The 22,641-nt window shown below is 40.2% G+C and overlaps 1 protein-coding gene across 3 annotated transcripts in view; it reads right to left on the bottom strand.

Annotated features, from left to right (window-relative positions):
- The window catches only part of EML1 (EMAP like 1), a 199,599-nt gene that overhangs the window by 81,875 nt on the left and 95,083 nt on the right, over positions 1-22,641 (bottom strand). For 2 of the 3 annotated variants that reach the window (XM_048855472.2, XM_048855471.2), the window contains exon 2: positions 6,068-6,250. In XM_048855472.2, coding sequence (XP_048711429.1) covers positions 6,068-6,250 — 183 coding nt within the window. Of the gene's footprint in view, positions 1-2,286; positions 2,353-6,067; positions 6,251-22,641 lie in introns of those variants that run through there. The other variant, XM_048855473.2, reaches the window with a different exon arrangement.

The following is a 22,641-nucleotide window of genomic DNA, read 5'->3' as shown; positions in this document are numbered from 1 at the left end:
CCCTTATGTGGGCAGACTACTCCATCATAGATGTCCATTCAGTTTCTGCTGTAGGTACTAAGGCATAGAAGAGCAAATGCTCTGAATGGGTGTTTAGAATGAGATGCATATTTCACTATAAGATTATGGGTAAAAATTTCAAAATGTGCCTAAGTGACTTAAGAGCCTAAATCTCATTTTCAAACTGACTTAGATTGTTAGGATCCTACATCTAATTGAAAGCAAATGAGATTTAGGACCTTAAGTCACTTTTGAAAATGGGATTTAGTGCTTTTGACAATTTTGCCCTATTGCTAGGTCTTGTCATAGGGCAGAACCAGCCTTCTTAGGCTTCAATCCTCCAGTTCACTGCACATGGGTGAATCACTGTGCCAGCATGAAGGCCCACTGAAGTCAAAGGGGCTCCACATGGACATGCAGTAAATAGCAGGACTGGGGTCTTAGTTTGTAAATGCTGGCCAGGGACCATGTTTTCCTATGTGTCTGTACAATGCCTAGAATAATGGGGCCCTGAGCTTTAACAGACTACCCTGGTTTTATTTCTACAAACTAAAAGCTGTCAATCATTGCCCCACTGAACTTGGTAACTCAGTTTTGCCATTAAACTTTATTTGTTGAGGAAAGAAGTTAGTTCTTTTCTCATGCTCCTATTGGGTCCATAGATTACATCTAAAAGGACAGAGGATGCTCCAAGGGAACACTGAAATGAGAGAGTCCTAATAGACTGACACCAAAGAAAAAAAATCACTCTTGAAAAAGCACTAAGAAAAAAACTGCACATGATTCCCGATTATACTATGTTAATAACTTTCTAGCTTCTAGAACATTGGAATGTGACTGTTGTAAGCTTCTCAGTCATTACTGCCTTCAGGAGTGGCCAACCTGAGCCTGAGAAGGAGCCAGAATTTACCAAGGTACATTGCCAAAGAGCCATAGTAATACATCAACAGCCCCACCATCAGCTCCCTCCGCTCACTTCCAGCGCCTCCTGCCAATCAGCGCCTCCCCCTCCCTCACCGGACCTCCCGATCAGCTGTTTCGTGACATGCAGGAGGCTCTGGGGAGGAGTGAAGGAAAGGCTGGCTCAGGGGAGGGGAAGGGAAAGGGTGGAGTTGGGGCAGGGCCCATGGCAGAGCCAGGGGTTGAGCAGTGAACACCCCCTGGCACTTTGGAAAGTTGGCACCTGTAGCTCCAGCCCTGGAGTCGGTGCCTATACAAGGAGCTGCATATTAACTTCTGAAGAGCCGCATGTGGCTCCGGGGCCACAGGTTGGCCACCCCTGACTGCCTTGCAGACCTCAGGTTTTCAAACTCTGAACAAAACAAGCTTTCGTATGTTTGTGCATGTTAACTGACTTTAGCCAACATGTCTGAGCACTGAAGTCCATTTTGAGCATGAAAGCTTGCAGCACATTTTACAAGAAGGAGCACTAAATTATGTGAATACCAGAACAGAAAGTATTATAGATACTAACAAAAATTGGATTCATGCATTTTGCAATGCAAATTAGTCACCAAAACAAAGTTTTCTAATAACATTAAAATATAAATCTGCTCTTCATGTTTTCATTTTTTTTAATATAGAGGTGCTACCTTGTGGTTGACATATGAAACCAATGTCCTGAAAACTTGTGGTCATTAACCATCCAATGGTCTTTTCATAACACCAATGTCATGGCCATATAAACACTCAGATGATTCTGTTTTGCCAAAGTAAGTTCCCATTGCAGTTGGCTAGATGTGCTTTTCTTCATATCTGGTCTTAAACTGTTGTGCAGTAGTGTTAACGTGCTGACAAACAGCTTCTGTGTTTTCATAATTGGATACATGTATGAACACCCAAACCTATTAAAAAGTGTTGGAATGAGCTGGCTAAGTGTGTACCTACCTTCTTACCTGGATAGAATCAGAATTATTCCACAGTATGTCACAAATGCTATACTGCTACCAGCTAATGGAGATTCACCTTCTAATCAAGTGGTAAGCACCTGTGCTTTGGGAGCACAAGGATCCATGTTCTATCCCTATTACTACTACAAAGTTAGAGTGAAAAAGGCGTGCAATACAGCAATAACCTGGAATTCTTAAGTGTTACATTATTAACTCTTTTTAAATTCTTTAATCAGTTGTATTTGTTGTATTTATTACAGTTATTCTAAATAGCTACAGCTGTCAAATAGCTCCAAACATGTCAGTACTGTTAGCTTGCTAGTAACTCAGTCATTCATATTATAGTTTTGTCAGTTGTTACATACTGATTTTGCAAGTTCTGTTGCTTCAGTCTTACCTGTTGTAGCAGCACTGACATGTTTATCAGGCTCAGCATCAGCTGCTTTTTTAGTCATACTCTGATCTATGGATTAATAGGGCTATTAAGATTACAAACAAACCAATAATTGAAAAAAGGAAAGAATAACAAACAAAAATAAAAGAAAGGCAGGAAGTCATAAAAACTCTACATAATAGGCTAATTAAATTTTTTAAAAGCCATTAGTAAATTAACTCCTAACTGGACTAGGTAAGCAACTGAAGTTTCATTGTATGTATTTTTTAACTACATGACTGAAAGCTCACACAAGTGCTCATACAACACAGCACAAACAATAACTGATTTTATCCTGAGCTTAGCTTCATTATGCTGTCTAAAATTGGAATTCATTAGGCTTTAAACCAAGCAACGTTAACTATTGTGCCATGGGAAAATTTGAGCAGTCTGCAGTGGTTCTAGAATCTACAGTCCACTGCAATACCCAGTGCCAGGTCTTAAAAGTTGAGCTGGGAGTTTACTTTTCTCTCAGGTGGGCCCCAACATGGCACCTCTGATTTGAATTGTTGAATATCTGCATCAAACAAGATATAACTGCACTTTAAATCCTGACTATTATATGTCAGTCTTTTGCATGAGAGTGTTTGAGATCCAAGTTCAACTTTTTGTTTAATAATTGTCGCACTGGGGGTTAAAGGTGCAATCGATGGGAAAAAGTTTGAGTCTCAATCAACTTCCCATGACAAGATGTCTGCAGTTCCAGCTTTGGCCCCCTCTAGTCAAATCCCTCCCGTAACGGTCATTGTTAGTCACTGCTGCTCTAAACTATCACTCTGAAGTTTTTTATTATTCCTAAAAGTGAGGTATACTGCAATTTTAACATACAGGAAATTAAGCGTTTTTATTGGTTTGGTTTTAAGTTGTTTGAGATATGCAGTTTGTTCAAAAATAGTTTTACCTATAATTCATGAGAAAAATGTCCACCTCTGAAGTTTAGCATTTTGTCAAAACTGCTAAAAGGAACAAATTATTAAGATGCTTCTGATTCTACTTGATAGCCCCGCAGAGGTATGGGGGAAGCAGACAGTGATGATGAAGGTGAAATATCATGATAAAAATAAATTTTATATTAATATTTATAGTTGTACCTATTTCTGGAAATTAGCAGGAAATTGCCCTAGAGCAAATCACAAATGTTATCAATACTTATTTCAGTAGTTTGTGATGGCCGAACAGCTCATGTCAGTTGACGCTCTTCCTCTGCAGTATGTGGTACAAACTCCTTAGAAAGTTGCCATCATAAAGAAAGTATCTGCTATATTAGCATCCAGTTCGGCTCCTACCGAAGTCAATGCACCATTAACTTCAATGCAAGCAGGACTGGCCCTGTAGTTGTACTTCTTACACTGGCATGAAGCCTAAGAATAAGAACTGATCTGGCTGCAATTTGACAATAGTTACTGGCCTTTGTTTTCTCACCTCAAAGAACTCTGAATGTAAATGTAACATAGGGCTTCTTAGCCCCTCAAAAATTATGTTGGAATGGAGCTTTTTTTTTTTTTTCTGAAGCTACTTATAGTAGTATTTACTTTATCAGACCTTAAACAGTTTCTGGCAGCAAAAGAAGCAAGGACAATAATTAGGGCTGCCAACTTTCTAATTGCACAAAACTGAACACCCTTGCCCTGCCTCACCCCTTCCCTAAGGTCCCCTTGCTCCGCTCCTACTCTGAGGCCCTGCCCCCACTCACTCCATCCCCTCCTTCCATTGCTCACTCTCTCACTCACTTTCACTGGGCTGGGGCAGGTGGTTAGGGTGCGAAAGGGGGTGAGGGTTCTGGCTGGGGGTGCGGACTCCAAGGTGGAGCCATACATGAGGGGTTCAGGATATGGGAGGGGGCTCTGGGCTGCTGCAGAGGGATTTGGAGTGCGGGTGGGGGCTCAGGGTTCAGGCAGGGGGTTGGGGTGTGGGTGGGGGTTCGGGCTCCAGCTGGACACGCTTATCTCAAGTGGCTCAGGAAGCAGGTGCAGGCTCCAGCTGGGGGTGCGGGCTCTGGGGTGGGGCCGGGGATGAGGGGTTTGGAGTGTAGGAGGGGGCTCCAGGCTGGGGCCGAGAGGTTTGGAGTGCAGGAGCAGGCTCAGGGCTAAAGCAGGGGGTTAGGTGAGGGAGGGGGTGTGGGGTGCGAGCTCTGGGAGGGAGCTCAGGGAGTTGGGGTGTGGGTGGGGGTTCAGGCTCCTGCTGGGAGCGCTTACCTCAGGGCTCCCAGTCAGCAGCGCAGCGGGGCTAAGGCAGGCTACCTGCCTGCCCTGGCTCCTTGCGGCTACCAGAAGCGGCCACATGTCTGGCTTCTAAGCAGAGGAGCAGCCAGGCAGCTCTGTGCAGTGCGCGCTGCCTGCACCCACAGGTGCCGGCCCTGCAGCTCTCATTGGCCGCAGTTCCTGGCCCATGGGAGCTGCGGAGCTGGCACTTGGGATGGGGACATGCACAGAGCTTCCCTGGTCACACCTATGCCTAGGGACTGCAAGTACATGCCAGCCGCTTCCAGGAGCCACGCGGAGCCAGGGAGCCTGCCTTAGCCCTGTTGCGCTGCCGACCATACTTTAAACGGTCCGGTCAGTGATGCTGACGGTGCTGACCAGAGCCACCGGGGTGCCTTTTCGACCAGGTGTTCCAGTCAAAAACCTGGCAACCCTAACAACAATAGGAGAGACAAAACAATAATAGCGTGGACTCCTTCAGCATGTTCCAGCCAAGAACTAGTGTGTTTAAAAACCCATTAATTTAGTTCCACAGTGAGCTGCTGGCCTCCCCCTCCAAAACATACAAAGGCCCTAATTCACCACAGCATGTGCTCAACTGTTTTGCTGCATCAGGGCCTAAAAAGTAATTGATGGCACAAGGTCACACAGAAGGTCTATGGTAGATCTGGGAGAAAAGTCCAAATCCCTGATTCTCAGCCCTGTAACTTACTTACAAGACCATAAAATGTATATTTTCCTTCAAATATAAATTTAAAATGTTTATTTTAAGTGAAAATATATCCCACTTATAATGAAAGTACTTTCATAATTCAGGTATCAGAGAGCTTGTGAACCTAGCCATAGTTTTCACATCTAGCTTGCCACAATTACTTCTATTAAGATTATAGAACAAAAGAGGAAAAACAAAAAAAACCATGCATTTTGGACTAACTTTCAAATGGCAACAAACTCACCACACTTTTACAGCAAGCAAATCTGACTACATCAGACTACTACGACTTACACCATGTCATTCTGGTTGCAGCAACCCTTAGCTATCTATGTAATACTGGATGCTCAACTTAATTTTTTTATTACCTTTGTATAAATTGACATTATTCTTCACAACATGAATCAAGCTAGGTTAGTACGAGATACTCAAAGACAGCTTAGCCATCTTCACTGTCTGATCAGCTTCATCTGTATTGCCAAGATAAAATAGGGGTTTCAGTCCACAGAAGATGACCCACTCCTTGAAGAGTTTATGATCTAATTTTGGTCAAGAGGCAGCAAATAGGAATTGTGGGAAAATTAAAAATGTGGATTAAAACAGTAAGAAAATGCAGATGCTTTAATAGGTTGTGTGAGCTTCTGAAAGACTGCTACACTTACTTTTGTTTTTTTATGTATTCTATTTAGTAGGTGATGAATTTTGTTTTTAAATTTAAATTTAGTTGTTCATCCTGAGTGTTTTAAAAGACTGAAATAATGACAAACTTTAACACAGATAAATGTTTGACTAATTTTAAATACATTTGTTTACATATATTTGAAATGCAAACCTTTGGTAGGTCCTTTCTTGTTCTGCATGGCCTGCTGTTCCTCTGTAATATTCAAACGTCGAACCACATCAGCCAGGGCAGATTTGAGCAGCTGGATGTCATCTTCCTGCATCTGGACACGCTGCTCCAGAGAAGCAATGCGGTCTGTTACCTCCATACTGCTTGCAGCAGAGGCACTGTCATCTAAACAAAATGGTGTGAAAACAATGTAATCTCAATGTGTTATCAAGAAATACAGAATGTATCTACGTTATCTGGAAGCATAATTTATTTTTTCAGACCTGTGGAATTATAACGAAAAGGAATGTTTTGAGATGTGAGAAAACAAAGGCTTCTGAGAAAAATCCAGCCCCCTAAAATCATAGCTTTACTTTCAAGATTCATTCTTGATATACATCCATTTTCTTAAACACCCACAGTGCATGTACTGTATTCTGTATCAGTGTAATCTATTTATCCCCACATCTCCTAAGCTCCTGCCTTTATAAAGAAATGCCAATATTATCAGTGCTCAAAATACCAGAACACCAAGAAACTGTTTTGCATCTATGTGTGTATCTAATAAAACTGGTCATTTCTCACTTGATTGAAATTTCTCAAATATTGCCCATACACGTTTTTGGTTTGCTGAGACGCTTGTAAAAGAATGCAATATTGGTCAAATCTTGCAAGCACTTATGCACATAAGTAACAATATATGAAAGTAGTCTCATTGATTTAAATATTAAAAATTAAGTACATGTATAAGTATTTGAAGGACTGGCCCTTACTCTGTAAATTTACAGTTGGTCTTCACATTTCTTTACAATTCATCCTATATTTAGAAATAACTGAATCTGGTAGATACTTAGAACCTGACAGAAAGTGTGCACTCTTTTCACCTCAAATGTAAATGGAGTTATTTTGGACTGCAATCTTATTTGTGTATCCCACTCCATTTCTTATTAAATAGAAAAAAGTTACTAGCCAATTCTGTAACTTTTTTTCTTCAAGATGTGTTGCACATGTCCATTTCACTTCAGATGAATGTGTGCCCAGTGTACCAGAGTTAGAGATTTTTCCTTTAGTAGTACCCATTGGGGCAGCACATGGGCCCTCTGCTGCCTCATGCTACTGCGTGATGGTATAAAAGGCGGAGCTGCCCCAGACTCCCCTCCGTTCCATGAGCATTTGCAGATGCCATAGCGCTGGCTGCCAAATCTGCCCCATCTAAAGAAGTTTGCAAAGAATCCTAACCATCAGTTTGCCTACTGCTAAGATGGCCTGGAGTTCCTGCCTGGCATACTCTGGCAACTTCTCTGAAAACTACATAGTCCCAGAGGGAGAAGCCTTGCTGGTTAGAGATATGAAATTGTAGGCCAGCTGTGGAGTAAACCTTTCTATCAAAAAGGTCTAGTCTCTTTACATGCTTGTCCTTGGGGAAGAAGAAGGCCATCCCAGATATGTTCCTTCACTCACTGCTAAGACAACTAAGGAACCTGGCAATGAATGGGTATAAAAAGGCTCATAGCCTTGAGCAGGCACATAGTACCTTTTTTGGTTCCCTTGGCTGTTCGAGACAGAGAAGATGGCATTTGCCACAAGGATCTTCCAGACTCCAGGAAGGCCTTGTTGATAGGGACAGCCACTCTAGATGGCCCTATTGAAACCAGAATGTTTACAAGGCTAATCAAACACTCCCTCAAAAGGGGTATCATGAGAGGTAGCTACTTGTTTGAAAATGTCTTGGTAAGCCCTGTAGTCATCTTGGACTGGTGAAGTGTTTTGTGGCACTACAATCTCATCAGGCAATGATGAGGACAAATATAAAGGAGGCTGAGACTGATTCACCTGCAGCATAGTGGGTGGATATTCCGAAGGTTGAGGATTTTGCTCAGTCGTGAAGACATCCTCCTAGAACTCCTCATGGCACCTGGTGGCAGATTTTAAAGAGAGGAACTGGGGAGGATTTAGAAGCAGGTTTCATTGGAGCCATGGGTACATGGCATATGATTCCAGCTATGACTGATTTAAGGTTCTCTTTCTCTGGAGCATCTTCGTACCTCCGGTGGGCATCAGCAACACAGCTCTCTTGATGAAGGAAAAGGAGAGTCGTTGTCTGCCTCAGGAGCGAGAGGCATAAGAGCCTACCTCAGACTCTGAGGAAGACCCTGAGTCAGCTGATCATGGTGATGCCATACCAGGCAATGCCGAGATTAAAGTGCAGCTCCAGACGTACTGATACCAGGGATATCAAGGTAGGTTTACCCCTCCTAGACGGCACTGGTCGAGAAACAGTCGAGACCTCCTAGACTGCACTGGTCGAGAGACAGACTGATGCTTTATCCACTCATAGTACCAAAGCCACTACCCTCAGGCAAGTCTATAGCTGAGTCCTGAGGATACACTTGCACTGGGTGAGCTGTCTCCTGTAATCTTGGGAGTCCAGCACCAAAAGGGAGAGTATGTTTTGTGCTGTCACATATACCTCCAGCCTTGCTGATACTGAGATCCTTTCATGTTGCATAGAAATAGTCAGTATCATTATGGGTTCAGTCTTGATGGCCCTGGTACCGGTGTCACAGTTAACAATCTTGGATGTGAAGTGGTTGGTACCAACGAGCATCTCTTGCCAGAGGACACCTTCCTCTGTCCTTGCAAGTGCTTACTGGTGGATGGAACCAGGGACCTAGATTTTCTAGCACACCCAAGCCTCGGCTCCTTGGATGAATTCAACCTTTTATCCTTCTTCCTCAGCATTGGAGAAGTGCCAGTGTCCAGGGGAGCACTCTGCACCGATACCAAAGCAGTTGGTGCACTCCCCAAGCAGGGCTCATCAGGTGGACGCAGAACAGCCTCACTAACGGTGTGGCGCAGCCTTGCCTCTCTTTCTTCTTTCACCGCTTAAAGTCCCTGAAAATTTGGCAGCATCTCTAATGTGACCCTTGCCGAGAAATTTTAGGTAGGTGGAATGAGGGTCACTTACTGCCATAGATTTTTTGTAGCCAGCACAAGGCTTAAACTCCACAGACTGAGGCATTCCCAAGTACCCAGAGTCAGCACCCCATAACAAAAGGGAACCAATGCACCAATAAAACAACAAAAACAACAAGTGAAATGTATATGAATATAAAGAACTAACTAACAAGTCCCAGCTATTTACAGAAAGATAAGATAAATTCCCTGTGAGGGGAGAAACTTGCAGGAGCAAGCCGACAGGTTCCCACTACTGATCACAGTAAGTGATCATGGTAAGAAGGAACTGAGGATGGGCTAGGGCAGTGCCGCCCTCTATACCATTATGCAGCAACACAAGGCAGCAGAGGGCACATGCACCGCCCAATGGGTACCACTAAGGAAAAAGTCTCCAATTCTGCTGAACTGGGCACGCACACATCTGAATTGGAATGTGCGAGGGCACACACACCACTGAAATGGCGTGCAATCAAAGAAGAACTTCATACTTCCTGTTACAAATTCTTGACTTTTCTGATTTACATAAGAAAAAACAAATACAAAAAGTAATATCTGGATATGTTCAGAAATATACAAAAGATAAAGCAAAAAAGCTAGTGATTTTTAAACAGAATTATAACAAAAATATTTGCTTTTACAATTCTATGAAAAGATTGCTGTTAATACTGTAGCGGGGTCAGCTGCCTCCCAAAAGTACCTCTGCAGTGCCCTGGTAACAATTTCTCCCTCAAAGAGTTTCTTAAACAAGCTCCACAGAGGCTTTTCTTGTCCATTCACCACCCCTTCTCAGAGGCCTAAGTTTATTCACATAAATAAAACTCCAGAATAAAACTCTAAGTCCCAAAACACAGTATGTCAGTTTTACCCTCTGGTCGAGTCACTCTAGGGTGAACAGATGTCCCGATTTTATAGGGACAGTCCCGATATTTGGGGCTTTGTCTTATATAGGCGCCTATTACTCCCTGCCCCCATCCCGATTTTTCACACTTGCTGTCTGGTCACCCTAAGTCACTCCCAGGCTTTTATTGCCTGTGGTCTCAGTAGGGAAACCCCACATCACTTTCTGGTGGAGTCTGTTCACTCCCAGGAAGCTCCAATTTAGCCTTCACTCAGGCCTTCCTGTCTGGGGCCTTTCCCGCTTTGGCAGGCCACTCCCAGGCCTTACCTGGCTGAAACCTCTTGCTTCCAAACCACCTGGGATCAGGGTCTTCCCTGCAAAAGGCTCTCTAACTTCCTGCAGTTTCCTGAACTTCCCCACTTTGCTACAGCCACCTGCTACCTGTTATAGGGAATTACCTGATTCAACTCACCTGTGCCTACCAGCCTTTGAAGAAAAAGCCAACCTGTTACAAATATCATCAGTGAGTCACTTCAAGTAAAATCATCCAGTGATAACTGAAGTACAGCCTTATTTATTTAAATATTCCACACAAAGAGTAAACTCTTTAAAAACCCTCATTAAGCTCATTCTAAAAAGTCATTAATTTGGGAAGCTTCTTGCAAAGCTCTTGGCAAACCAGAATGAGCCAAGAACTGAGTTCTGCTTTAGCAGATTTCACCAAAAGCCTCAATAGTAAAATTTAAAAAATTAGCCTACTCTTTTGTTGGTAGAAATGGATATTTATCATGCCAGTAGACATACTAGGATGTCCTAGTTTTGTGGACGATTCTTAATGCACATCCACTGCATATGTTGTTTCTTCTGACTCTATATGAATCACACTTTCCTTTTTCAAAGGAGCCACTGTTTTCTCCTATGCATTTAATTCCTATATACTTCAAACCAATGTCTTCCACAGATGTCAGAGGATAGGAAACTAAAATTGCATGAAAAGGAGTACTTGTGGCACCTTAGAGACTAACCAATTTATTTGAGCATGAGCTTTCGTGAGCTACAGCTCACTTCATCAGATGTTTACCGTGGAAACTCCTTTTCTTTTTGCGAATACAGACTAACACGGCTGTTCCTCTGAAACCTGTCAATGTGTGTATATAAAGTCTGCTGCAGTTTCCACGGTAAACATCTGATGAAGTGAGCTGTAGCTCACGAAAGCTCATGCTCAAATAAATTGGTTAGTCTCTAAGGTGCCACAAGTACTCCTTTTCTTTTTGCGAATACAGACTAACACGGCTGTTCCTCTGAAACCTAAAATTGCATGGTTTATGATCATTAGTATTGAATTTACATACAACAAAAACAAAATATTATGTATGCACAGGCAAACAATAATTACAATATTTAAATATACGTTTTCAAAATGTGATTGCCCAAAATATCACTAAAACTATTGGTTTTTTGTTAGAGAATTTCAAAAAAAGCACATAAAATTAGTATGTTTTATTTACCGCCAAATCCATTCAAATAATTTTTGTTTACAAAGTTTGTTCACAGGCTGCTTTTGGTATACCAAAATCCAGGTGACAGCATTTTTTAAACAGCTGGTTTATAACAACTCAAAAATTGAAATGGTAATACTGACTGAGCATAAACAGATGTCAGAGTAGCAGCCATGTTAGTCTGTATCCGCAAAAAGAAAAGGAGTACTTGTGGCACCTTGGAGACTAACAAATGAAGTGAGCTGTAGGTCACGAAAGCTTATGCTCAAATAAATTTATTAGCCTCTACGGTGCCACAAGTACTCCTTTTCTTTTTGCATAAGCAGTAGTGGCCCTGCTGCAAGAATAGTTTGTAACCAGTTTATGTTAACTGGGCTTTTTAGAATAAGATACATTGACATTTTCAATGTTAAAAACATTATATGTAATTTATGTTTAAATTACTGAACAAAGCTATATTTTAGACCTCTTGGTTTGACTAAAACAGAACTCAAATTTCTCAAATATGTGGAAATTGTTTCCCCATAACACATACCAAATGTTTTTTCAAACTGTGTCATAATCACTATTGTGTAGAGCAACAGATATTTCTATTGAAGCTATTACAGCTAATTAATCCCCAAAATAAGATTGTATGCAGTGTAGTTGTAGTGGTGTTGATCCCAGGATATTACAGAGACAATGTGGGTAAGATCATACCTTTCACTGGACCAACTTCTGTTGGTGAGAGACACAAACTAAACAATCTGTTCCATCTTGCATTTTGCTGTGATGCTGGGAATATCTTTCCCAGACCCGAAGAAGAGCTCTATGTGGCTTGAAAACTTGTCTCTCTCACCAACAGAAGTTGGTCCAATAAAAAATAAATTAGCAGACATCTTGGCAACAGGACGAGCTGTCTGTTGATTACTGACACTAGTAGTGACCTACATGGCGAAGATCTGTAATGCAACCAACCCAGTAACAAAGTGTGTGCAATATATACCCTTTTATTATTTCCCATCACCCCACCCCCCTGCCACACACACACACACACACTTGTTGAATAACAAAAAGACATATAATTCTTGTCTCTTCTACTGTTGCTATCCCTCCTGCTTCTTATGTATTTAGCTTCCAACCTCTCCTTGTTGCTGCATTTCCTCTCAACATAGGCCACCTGTGACTCTCTCCTTCTTGCTGACATCCCTCTAGGATCTAGTTCTCTATTAAGTATGAGTACAGAACAAAATGAGCGTTCACCAAGTGCTAGTAAAAGGTTAAGATCAGAGATGAGATGCATTAGAGTCCAGTTAGGATAAATCTGCTTTGCTCATGAATGCATATACAAATATAAGTGAGCTATAAGAGATATTTTTAATTCCATTTTTCAGAACTCATATACACATTAAGAATGAAACTAATACAATAAGCATAACTTGTATTAAAAAGAGAAAGCCACAAAAAGCCACAAAATTCAGTTATCTGTTCTGATCTGTTCTGTAGTAGCTGTAATATTTGTTTAAAAAAAGCTTATGCCATATTGATAGTCTAGTTTTTAGTACCCTCTCTTTGTATTATGATCACCAACTTCATATCAACAGAGCAATTTGTAAGAAAATCTAAGTCCACAGTAAAAAACAGCCTCTTATTTAGACAAAAACTAAATAAAATGGAGTTAAGTTTGACAATACATATCAGTAATGTAAAGTAAAATATTTTACAGCAATTTTGTACTTGTCCCCAAAACAAGCATTATAAACCCAGGAAATACAGAGATGAGATTAAACACAAAAGAAAGCATAGGATTTTTTTAATTTAAATTGGATTTTTTTGATAAAATGCTTTTTGAAGAAAAACCTATCTAAAGACAGTTTTAATTAAAATACATTGTAGCTCAAAGATATCATCATGGAAAAGGGATTATATTCTAATTCTATAGTATGAGACAATATAGTCATGTAATGTTTAAGAAAAGTTTTGTAAATGAGTTCCAATAGTTCATGGATTATGGACCCAATTTTATGGGGTTCCACAGGCTTCTGTATAGATTATTTAGGTTAATCTTTCTATCTACCCAATAGTATTCAGTACTCAGTCTCTAAGATACCACCAGAGATGCTTAGTTTTGCAGTTCTCCAACTGTGGATTTGTGTCTCCAGAGGTAACATGCTTGTTAACAGCAAAAATGTTTTAAATAAATAAATAATATAGAGAAGTGAGAAATAACAGACCTCAACTCTATTGTCTCTCTGCAAATTAGTGCATACAGAGTCAATCCCTATCCTCCCTCTAAAATTGCAAAGTTTCAAAAAGTTCAATGAATAGAAGATTGTTGGGGGTGGAATAGATCTGGACAAGGAGAAGAAGTCTGGAGCTAAATGTGAGAAGGGAGGGACATATGCTTGTTTTGTTAAAATGTTATGTGTTTGCTGTTGAATCCACAATACTTAACTTTGTTGTTTTAATTAAATAAAACAATTTAAATGTCTGTCTGGCGATGTTGTCCTCCCAATACAGCATGGCAAGAAAATCCTCCAAATATTAATGAGTAAGCTGTTGAACTGGAGATAGTTACCTCCCAATAACTTCAGAAATATCTGCTTCAGTTACCTTTGGTAAACGAAATAACCACACAATCATTCATTTTCTGATATAGCTGTAAAACTAACCTGAAAAGTTTTCAAAATAAATCACTGTTTAAAAATGTATATAGTGTGTACCTTCTAAAAATGAAACCTACATCTATCTCATAGTTGTGAAGTACATGTATTAAGGTTATAATAACCAACAAGAATGCACTTTTATGTAGAAAACCATGATTAAATAGAGTCTTCCTGACCAGTGATTTAAATCATGATTTAAATTCATTTGATTTAAATCAAATCCACCCTGAAAGAAAGCCAAACATGATAATACAAGGAAATGCATATTTAAGACACCCACACAAGTTTTACTCTATAGTTTTGCCATGCAGTAAACATATCATTATGATTAATTATGATCATTATGACTAATGCCTGTTTGTGTCTGTGTTCCCAGATTTTGAAACCATGCTAGATGTTTTCATATTTTCCCCTGTCATGCCGTCACTACAAAGAGATGGTGACCTTTTTGAGAAGGGCATCTTAGCTGAGAGAAGCTTGTGGCCTCATTCCCAATGAAAACAACAGGAGATGTTAACCATTTTGAAAGAGGGTAATTCTTGAGATTCTCTCTGAAGGAGATTTTTCAGCCTCTGCTAAATAAGAAACTTCCAGTTTTGAAAGATAATGTGTAAAAATAACCACTGATTCTAAAATTTCTTTTAAAATACTACCCACTTCACTGAAACTACTCAAGATTCACTTCTCTATCATTTTTTTGTGTATACCATGTCTGAGCTGAGATCGTGAAGACACACACAAAAATGTGACAAAGTGCTAAATTTGAATCCAAACTAATTAATGGATTAACTTGAAAATTCTCAGAAAATGTATTCTGTACTTAAAGGGTAAATATTGTCATTTTGGTAAGGCTGCATTTTTCATACGTAACAATGTGGGTTGAATCTCTGCTTTAATTGAAAAAACAACCAACCAACTCAACTTAACCTAAACTATGGAGCCTTGAGCTTCCATAATGACTGGATGGACAAGTTCTGTAGCGTCTATATCATTGAGCAACTCTTGATACAGATGAGGAATACACAACTGTTTGAAGAAAAGGAGTACTTGTGGCACTTTAGAGACTAACCAATTTGTTTGAGCATAAGCTTTCGTGAGCTACAGCTCACTTCATCGGATGCGAAAGCTTATGCTCAAATAAATTGGTTAATCTCTAAGGTGCCACAAATACTCCTTTTCTTTTTGCGAATACAGACTAACACGGCTGTTACTCTGACAACTGTTTGATTAACTGATAGTTAATCTTCTGATAAATGCTTTCTAATTCAGGTGATCTTTGATCAAGGAGGAATCTTTTTCAGGCCCAACGTAGTGGTCTTCTCATTTCATGTGTGTTACTTGGAAGCAATAACTCTTAGCATTTACTTTTACTTCTTAGCTGAGATTCTGTAGGATTAAAAAAAAACTCTGCACAAAAGAGAACATTCCTCATGCTCGTCCCTTTATTTTCTTATTAACTAATCCATGATCTCATAGATTGGAAAGATTTTTTATAGCAAATTATTCAACTAGATTGAGTCAGATGATAAATCTGCTTTCAAAGTATCTACCAGTTTGGAGCATCTTATTACTGAACTTAGCCAAATGTGAAGAAATGTCTGAAACAGAGCCAATAGAAGGATATGCAATTTACAAGTAAGCATGGTTGAAGTGGTTCAGCCTACAAATAACAAAAGGTAAATTCTGGAATCCCAGACTGTCAAAGGAAAGTGTTAAAAGAAGATATGCTTGCAATGTTATTCAGTTGGGCATGTTAAAATCAGTCAATAAAGTTACTGAGAATTTGTAAAGATCAATTTTCACACATTAATGGCAAATCTTATATGCCATTGCCAGAAAGCCTAAATCCGCATTATGGGCTGATGGTTTGGGAGATTAAGGAGTTTCAAAATGTATTATTTAATATTTGTATTTCTTTGAAAATTTAACAAATCGGTAGAAATAGGTTGTATGCCATGTTTGAGCTTGATTATGCACTGATTATGTGGAAGAATCTATAGGTGACATTAGTAACCTATTTAACTATACTATTAATTTTTTTGCATGGGCAGATGCCAAAATTCTGTGTAATATTTCAAGATGAGCAAAAAGACAGCAGATTAACCACTTATTTCCCCAATAGTATTACAAGTAAATTTAGACATGTCAAAATAATAATATTTAGGTTACATACAGCTCTGGGAAAGCTCAGTATAAAGGTCACTCACAAGGCTGCTGTGTTTATGTCCCACTACAGTGGGCCCATGTGATCTTAAATTTCCATAGTCTGAGTAGGCTGAAGCACTGTCTGATTTCCTTGGCCTGGAAGGCACAGATCCAACCCACAGGCTCTCTTTCTGTAACCCCTTCATAGAACTGTGTCCTCGGGGCCCAGCTACCATAGGCCTCAAGGACCAGTGCTGATACCCCAAATTCCTCCATAGCTGAAGGACATCCTTTCTTGATGCTCCAACCTTAAGGGCGCTCTGGATTTACAGTTACCTCAGTAGAATGTGATAGTGAAAGCAAACAGACACATAGATTTTGCAAAGGTGTCTATGAGGACCACTTTTTATTTTAGATCAGTCATGACCCAGTACTAGGTCATGGAATATTAGGCACTGGGTCGCTTGCAAATTTAAAATGTCATGATCTCTTAAAGTGTCTTTCATTACCATTTTAAAATAGCATTATAATCATTTAAATGTTGGACATTTTACTTATTTCCAGTAAGACTTATTTGTTTGCAGAGAGTTTCTGATGCATTGTGCACTACATGCATACACAACGTAGCCATTTTGAATGTAATCACCTAATCTAACAAGACTGCTTTCCGCATACTGTCGGTTTTGTTAACGTTGTGGAGACTCAAGTTGCGAGGCTTAATCAACAAACTTTCGTGCTGAAAAATGGACCATTTTGTAATAAGAAAAAGAAGTTTGGAACACAGTCATCAAATCCATCTACATCTGAAAATGAAAATGCAAGTGTAAGTACATAGTAGGCAACAGAAAATTCTACAATACTTCTGCCACGTCAACCTCATCTGAACCATCTACTAAAAAGAAAACCAAAGTGTGAATGAGACAGCATAGTGATGCTTTTTTGAAATATGGTTTCATCACTTGTGCTAACACAAACCAAGATCCAAAGCCCCAGTGTGTTATTTGCAGCGAGGTGCTTGCAAATGAGAGTTTACAACCATCAAAGTTAAAAAGACATTTAGAAACAAAACATGGCCAACTCTTGAATATTTTCAGAGGAAGCAATGGGAATTAAAGTTATCAGCGCAAGTTCTTGGTCGGTCAACTATTTTGAATGATAAGGCACAACTGGCATCATATTTGGGTGTATACATATGGCAAAAGAGAAAATGCCCCCTACAGTTGTCAAGAAGCTTATTCTTCCAGCATCTCTGAATATGGTGTGTACAATTCTTAATGAGAAATCTGCCAAAAAATTGAGAACTATTCCTCCCAGTAATAACATAATGTCTCGAATGTGTGATATTGCAGAGCATTTGGAAGCCCAACTTATTACTCGATTATAGTCAGCCAGGGATTTTGCTATCCAATTTGACAAGAGTACTGACATTTCAAATTGCAACATTGTTAGTTTATGTGAGGTATGTTTGGCAAGATGAATTTATGGAAGATTTGCTGTATTGTCTGATTTTACCAAAATATACAACAGGAGTACAGATACATGAAGCACTGCATGGCTGCATATTTGGAAAATACAAATTGAACTAGGCTAATTGCAAAGGAATTACAAGTGGTGGTGCAGCAAATAGGACAGCTAGAAATAGCGGAGTTGTGAAAACAATATCTGAGACAACTAGTAATGTTGTTTGGAATCACTGTTTCATTCACCGCAAAGCTTTGGCATCCCAGATATTTACCCAATCTTAAGGCAGTACTGAAGGAAGTAATGAAAATTGTTAATTTCATTAACAGGAGCTCACTGAACAATAGGCTTTTTGAAGCGTTATGATCAGAAATCAGAGCACAGCCGTCATAAATATAAAGGCAAGGGTAACCACCTTTCTGCATACAATGCTATAAAATCCCTCCTGGCCAGAAGCAACATCCTGTTACCTGCAAAGGGTTAAGAAGCTCAGCTAACCTGGCTGGCACCTGACCGAAAAGACCAATAAGGGGACAAGATACTTTCAAATCTGGGAGGGGGGGGGGGCTTTTGTTTGTGCTCTTTGTTTACGTGGTTGTTCTCTCTTGGGACTGAGAGAGGCCAGACAGAAATCCATCTTCTCCAACCCATCCTAATCCAAGTCTCCAATATTGCAACCAATATAGGTAAGCCAGGCAAGGCAGATTACTTTATCTTTTGTTTTATGTGAATTTTCCCTGTGTTAAGAGGGAGGTTTATTCCTGTTTTCTGTAACTTTAAGGTTTTTCCCAGAGGGGGATCCTCTGTGTTTTGAATCTGAATAATTCTGTAAAGTATTTTCCATCCTGATTTTACAGAGATAATAAAATCCTTCTTTTAAGAACCTGACTGATTTTTCCATTGTTCCAAGATCCAGGGGTTTGGGTCTTTGATGAGTTGTAACCAATTGGTTAGGATATTATTCTCAAGCCTCCCCAGGAAAGGGGGTGTGTAGGGCTTGGGGGGGGGATATTTTGGGGCGAAGACGTCTCCAAGTGGTCTCTTTCCCTGTTCTTTGTTTAAAACGCTTGGTGGGGGTAGCATACTGTTCAAGGACAAGGCAAAGTTTGTACCTTGGGGAACTTTTTAACCTAAGCTGGTAAGAATAAGCTTAGGGAGTCTTTCATGCGGGTCCCCACATCTGTACCCTAGAGTTCAGAGTGGGGAGGAACCCTGACAAGAGCATATTCATTGACTGGTTTCAGAGGAACAGCCGTGTTAGTCTGTATTCGCAAAAAGAAAAGGAGTACTTGTGGCACCTTAGAGACTAACCAATTTATTTGAGCATGAGCTTTCGTGAGCTACAGCTCACTTCATCAGATGTATACCGTGGAAACTGCAGCAGACTTTATATACACACAGAGAATATGAAACAATACCTCCTCCCACCCCACTGTCCTGCTGGTAATAGCTTATCTAAAGTGATCATCAAGGATCACTTTAGATAAGCTATTACCAGCAGGACAGTGGGGTGGGAGGAGGTATTGTTTCATATTCTCTGTGTGTATATAAAGTCTGCTGCAGTTTCCACGGTATACATCTGATGAAGTGAGCTGTAGCTCACGAAAGCTCATGCTCAAATAAATTGGTTAGTCTCTAAGGTGCCACAAGTACTCCTTTTCTTTATTCATTGACTGTTTCACACTGAAGTATGGTGGCTGCCACAGGGCAGAGTGCTTACAAGGGTGTACGAACTCAAGAATCAGAGTGGTAGCTGTGTTAGTCTGTATTTACTTGTATTGTATGGTAAGAAAATTTACATACAACAAAAATACAATGGGTATTGCCATAGCAATTGATAAGTCTCGTTAGAGTTGGTATGGCAACACCCATTTTTTCATGTTCTCTGTGTATAAATATCTTCCTACTGTATTTTCCACTGCATGCATCCGATGAAGTGGGTTTTAGCCCACGAAAGCTTATGCCCAAATAAATGTGTTAGTCTCTAAGGTGCTACAAGTACTCCTCGTTCTTTGAGTTCAGGAATGAGATTCACATTTTTCTTCTAGAGAAACTGTCTAACTTGGCAAATTTGTTTGACGATGACAGTTGGTTAAATAAAGTTGTCATATCTAGCTGACATTTTCTCAGTTTTAAATGAACTGAATTTGAAGTTACAAAGAAGAGGCAATGGTTTGTTTAGACACTGCGAACAGATAAAAGCATTCCAAAATTCATTAGCACAAGCATGACTGAAAAGTAATTGTCTGAGCTACTACATGTTCCCAACACTGTTACAATGCTCTGAAGAGAATAGCATCAGTGAAGAAAAAATGAAATTAAGTGTCATAGTTACATCTGACTGCGCTGTGTAACAATTTTAGTTGCTACTTCCCTGCAGAGGGATTTGAAAATCTGAAGGAAAAGTGTTGGGGTGAAAAATCCTTTTGCTTTCAAAAATCCTGAATCAATAATGGAGTAAAACTTGATGCCTGAGCAAGAACAAGAGCTGCTGCCACTCACCAGTGATAGTACACTCAAAACACACCACAAGTCATTAAATTTGTCATCCTTTTGGATAAGTATTTTCAAACAATATATCCACTGTTAAGTAAGATAAGTGTTCTGTTGTTGCTACAGTTCACAACACCTACATGTGCGAACTGGGATTTTTGACTTTGACATGGTTAAAAACAAAAGAAAGAAACTGACTCAACAGCACATCTGACATGTGGGTAGCACTTTCACCTTGTGATCCACATTGGAAAGAGATCATGAACAAAAGGCAGGCCGCCCCATCACATTAAGAAAGTGAAATTCAACTTGATAGTCTTCTTTACTGTATTTATGCTGTATTTTAAAATGTTTTACAAGTAACATCAGTGTCTAATTTTATTTATTACTTGAAGTGAAGTGGTTAAAGCTAGTATTGCCCTTTCTTGTGATTTTATGAAAACTCTAGTCAGAAGGTATTATTGTTTGGGTTGTGGGATAAGTGTATTTCTTCCATTAGGTTGTGAGAAAAAGAAGTTTGAAAACCACTGCTTTAGATAGTACAAAAGATATACAGATCTAGACAAAAAACAGTAAAACCCTACACACACTTCTTTGCTTCAGTTTCTGCACCATTAGAATATTCTCTTGGCTTAGCTCAGAATCCTCTCGGGTGTCCAGAAACCTACTAATGCAGCTCATGGCTTCTCCTCTCAATCATGGAGTCTCTCCCGCTCCACACCACCTCTGTTCTAGATCAGCTTTCTTTGCCCTTGGCTGGTCACAAAATCAGAAACACTCTCCTATGCTATAAAAGCATGCCCCCTTTGTTCCTCTCCCCTGCCTCTTGCTGTGTGAATTCTTGTGTTTTTAACCTCTACCACTAACACCTGGTTTCTTTGTTCTGCTGCTTGTGAAATTCCTCTGCTCCAAACCCTAAGTCCCCTGCAGAGAAGTTGGAGAAAACTGGCCTCCCCCAGACTTCAGCCATCCTATTATTCTGTTGTGACCAGGTCAATTCACTGGTTGATATTGCCCTTAATGACTGTGTCTTTCAAAGTCAGACTTGTGGGTGCCACTCCCCTGCTCCTTAGCACAAGGAGCATGAGGCAGTACACAGAAAAAGAGTCATAAGACAGTTCACAAAAATCAAACTGTAATTTGTAAATTGTACATAGATTCCCCAAACTGTCACATCTTAGTAGTAGTTTTTTCAGAAAGAATTACCTCATTAAACTAAATCTTGGCATTTATCTAGCATGTTCCACTTATGTACAAACACTGACTCAGATTCATTTCAAGTCATAGGAACATAAGAACATCCATATTGAGTCAGATCAGTCCAACAGTGGCCAGTGCCAGATGCTTCAGAGGGAATGAACAGAACAGGCAATTTCGAGTGATCCATCCTCTATCCAGTCCCACTTTCTGGCAGTCGGAGGCTTATGAACACCCAGCACATGGGGTTGCATTACTTTGACCATCTCAGTTAAGAGCCACTGGTGGACTTATCCTTCATGAACTTATCTAATTCTTTTTTGAACTCAGTTGTACTTTTGACCTTCATAACATCCCATGGCAACGAGTTCCACAGGTTGACTGTGCATTGTGCGACGAATACATTCTTTTGTAAAAAGAAAAGGAGTACTTGTGGCACCTTAGAGACTAACAAATTTATCTGAGCATAAGCTTTCGTGAGCTACAGCTCACTTCATTGGACGTAGCTCACGAAAGCTTATGCTCATACAAATTTGTTAGTCTCTAAGGTGCCACAAGTACTCCTCTACTTTTTGCGGATACAGACTAACATGGCTGCTACTCTGAAACCTCACATTTTTTTGTGTTAAACCTGTTGCCTATTAACACAGCCCATCACAGACCCCAGCCAGGGCTGGATTATGGATAGGCAAAGTAGGCACAGGCCTACAGCCCAAATCCATTGGTGGCTTGGGCCAAACAGCCATACAGCACACTCACCTCAGCCAGATAGCCACGTTGTGGATCTGCCAGGACTGGCTGCTCATCCAGCTGCTGCTCAGGATGCTGTTCTTACCATGATGGAGGGGCGGCTGGACCAAGTACAAGTGAGTGGCATTATGACCTGACACACAGGATTGCAGTGCCACTCAGGTTTGACCTGCCACTTCTCCATCACAGTGAGCAGTGCCCCACGCAGCAGCAGGATGAGCATCCATTCCTGGTGGATCCACAGCATGGCCAGCCCAGCTGTCGTCATTGCAACATACAACCATTTATTGTTATTTAGATTAAAAGGTAGGGGCTCAGAAGTGTAGGGCCCAGTGATGGATTAATCATGATCACTGCAGAAGGAATCCAGCAGTATAAAAATCCAACATGAGGCCCTGATCCTGCAAAGACTTAACTTTACACACTGTATAGTTCTGCTGAAGTTAAAGAGAGTAAAGTTAGCCACATGATTAAGCTATGAAGGATCAGAGCTCTAGACTGTAAATTCTCTGGGACATAGACTCTATGTCATACGTTTGTACAGGGTGTAGCAGAATGGAGCCCTGGCCTCTAGTCATTACCACAATACAA

This window comes from Caretta caretta, chromosome 6 (genome assembly GCF_965140235.1).
Source record: "Caretta caretta isolate rCarCar2 chromosome 6, rCarCar1.hap1, whole genome shotgun sequence".
In the NCBI taxonomy this organism is placed as follows: domain Eukaryota; kingdom Metazoa; phylum Chordata; order Testudines; family Cheloniidae; genus Caretta; species Caretta caretta.
Note: the sequence above shows the minus strand (reverse complement) of the source record. Positions and strands in the feature narration are given on the sequence as shown.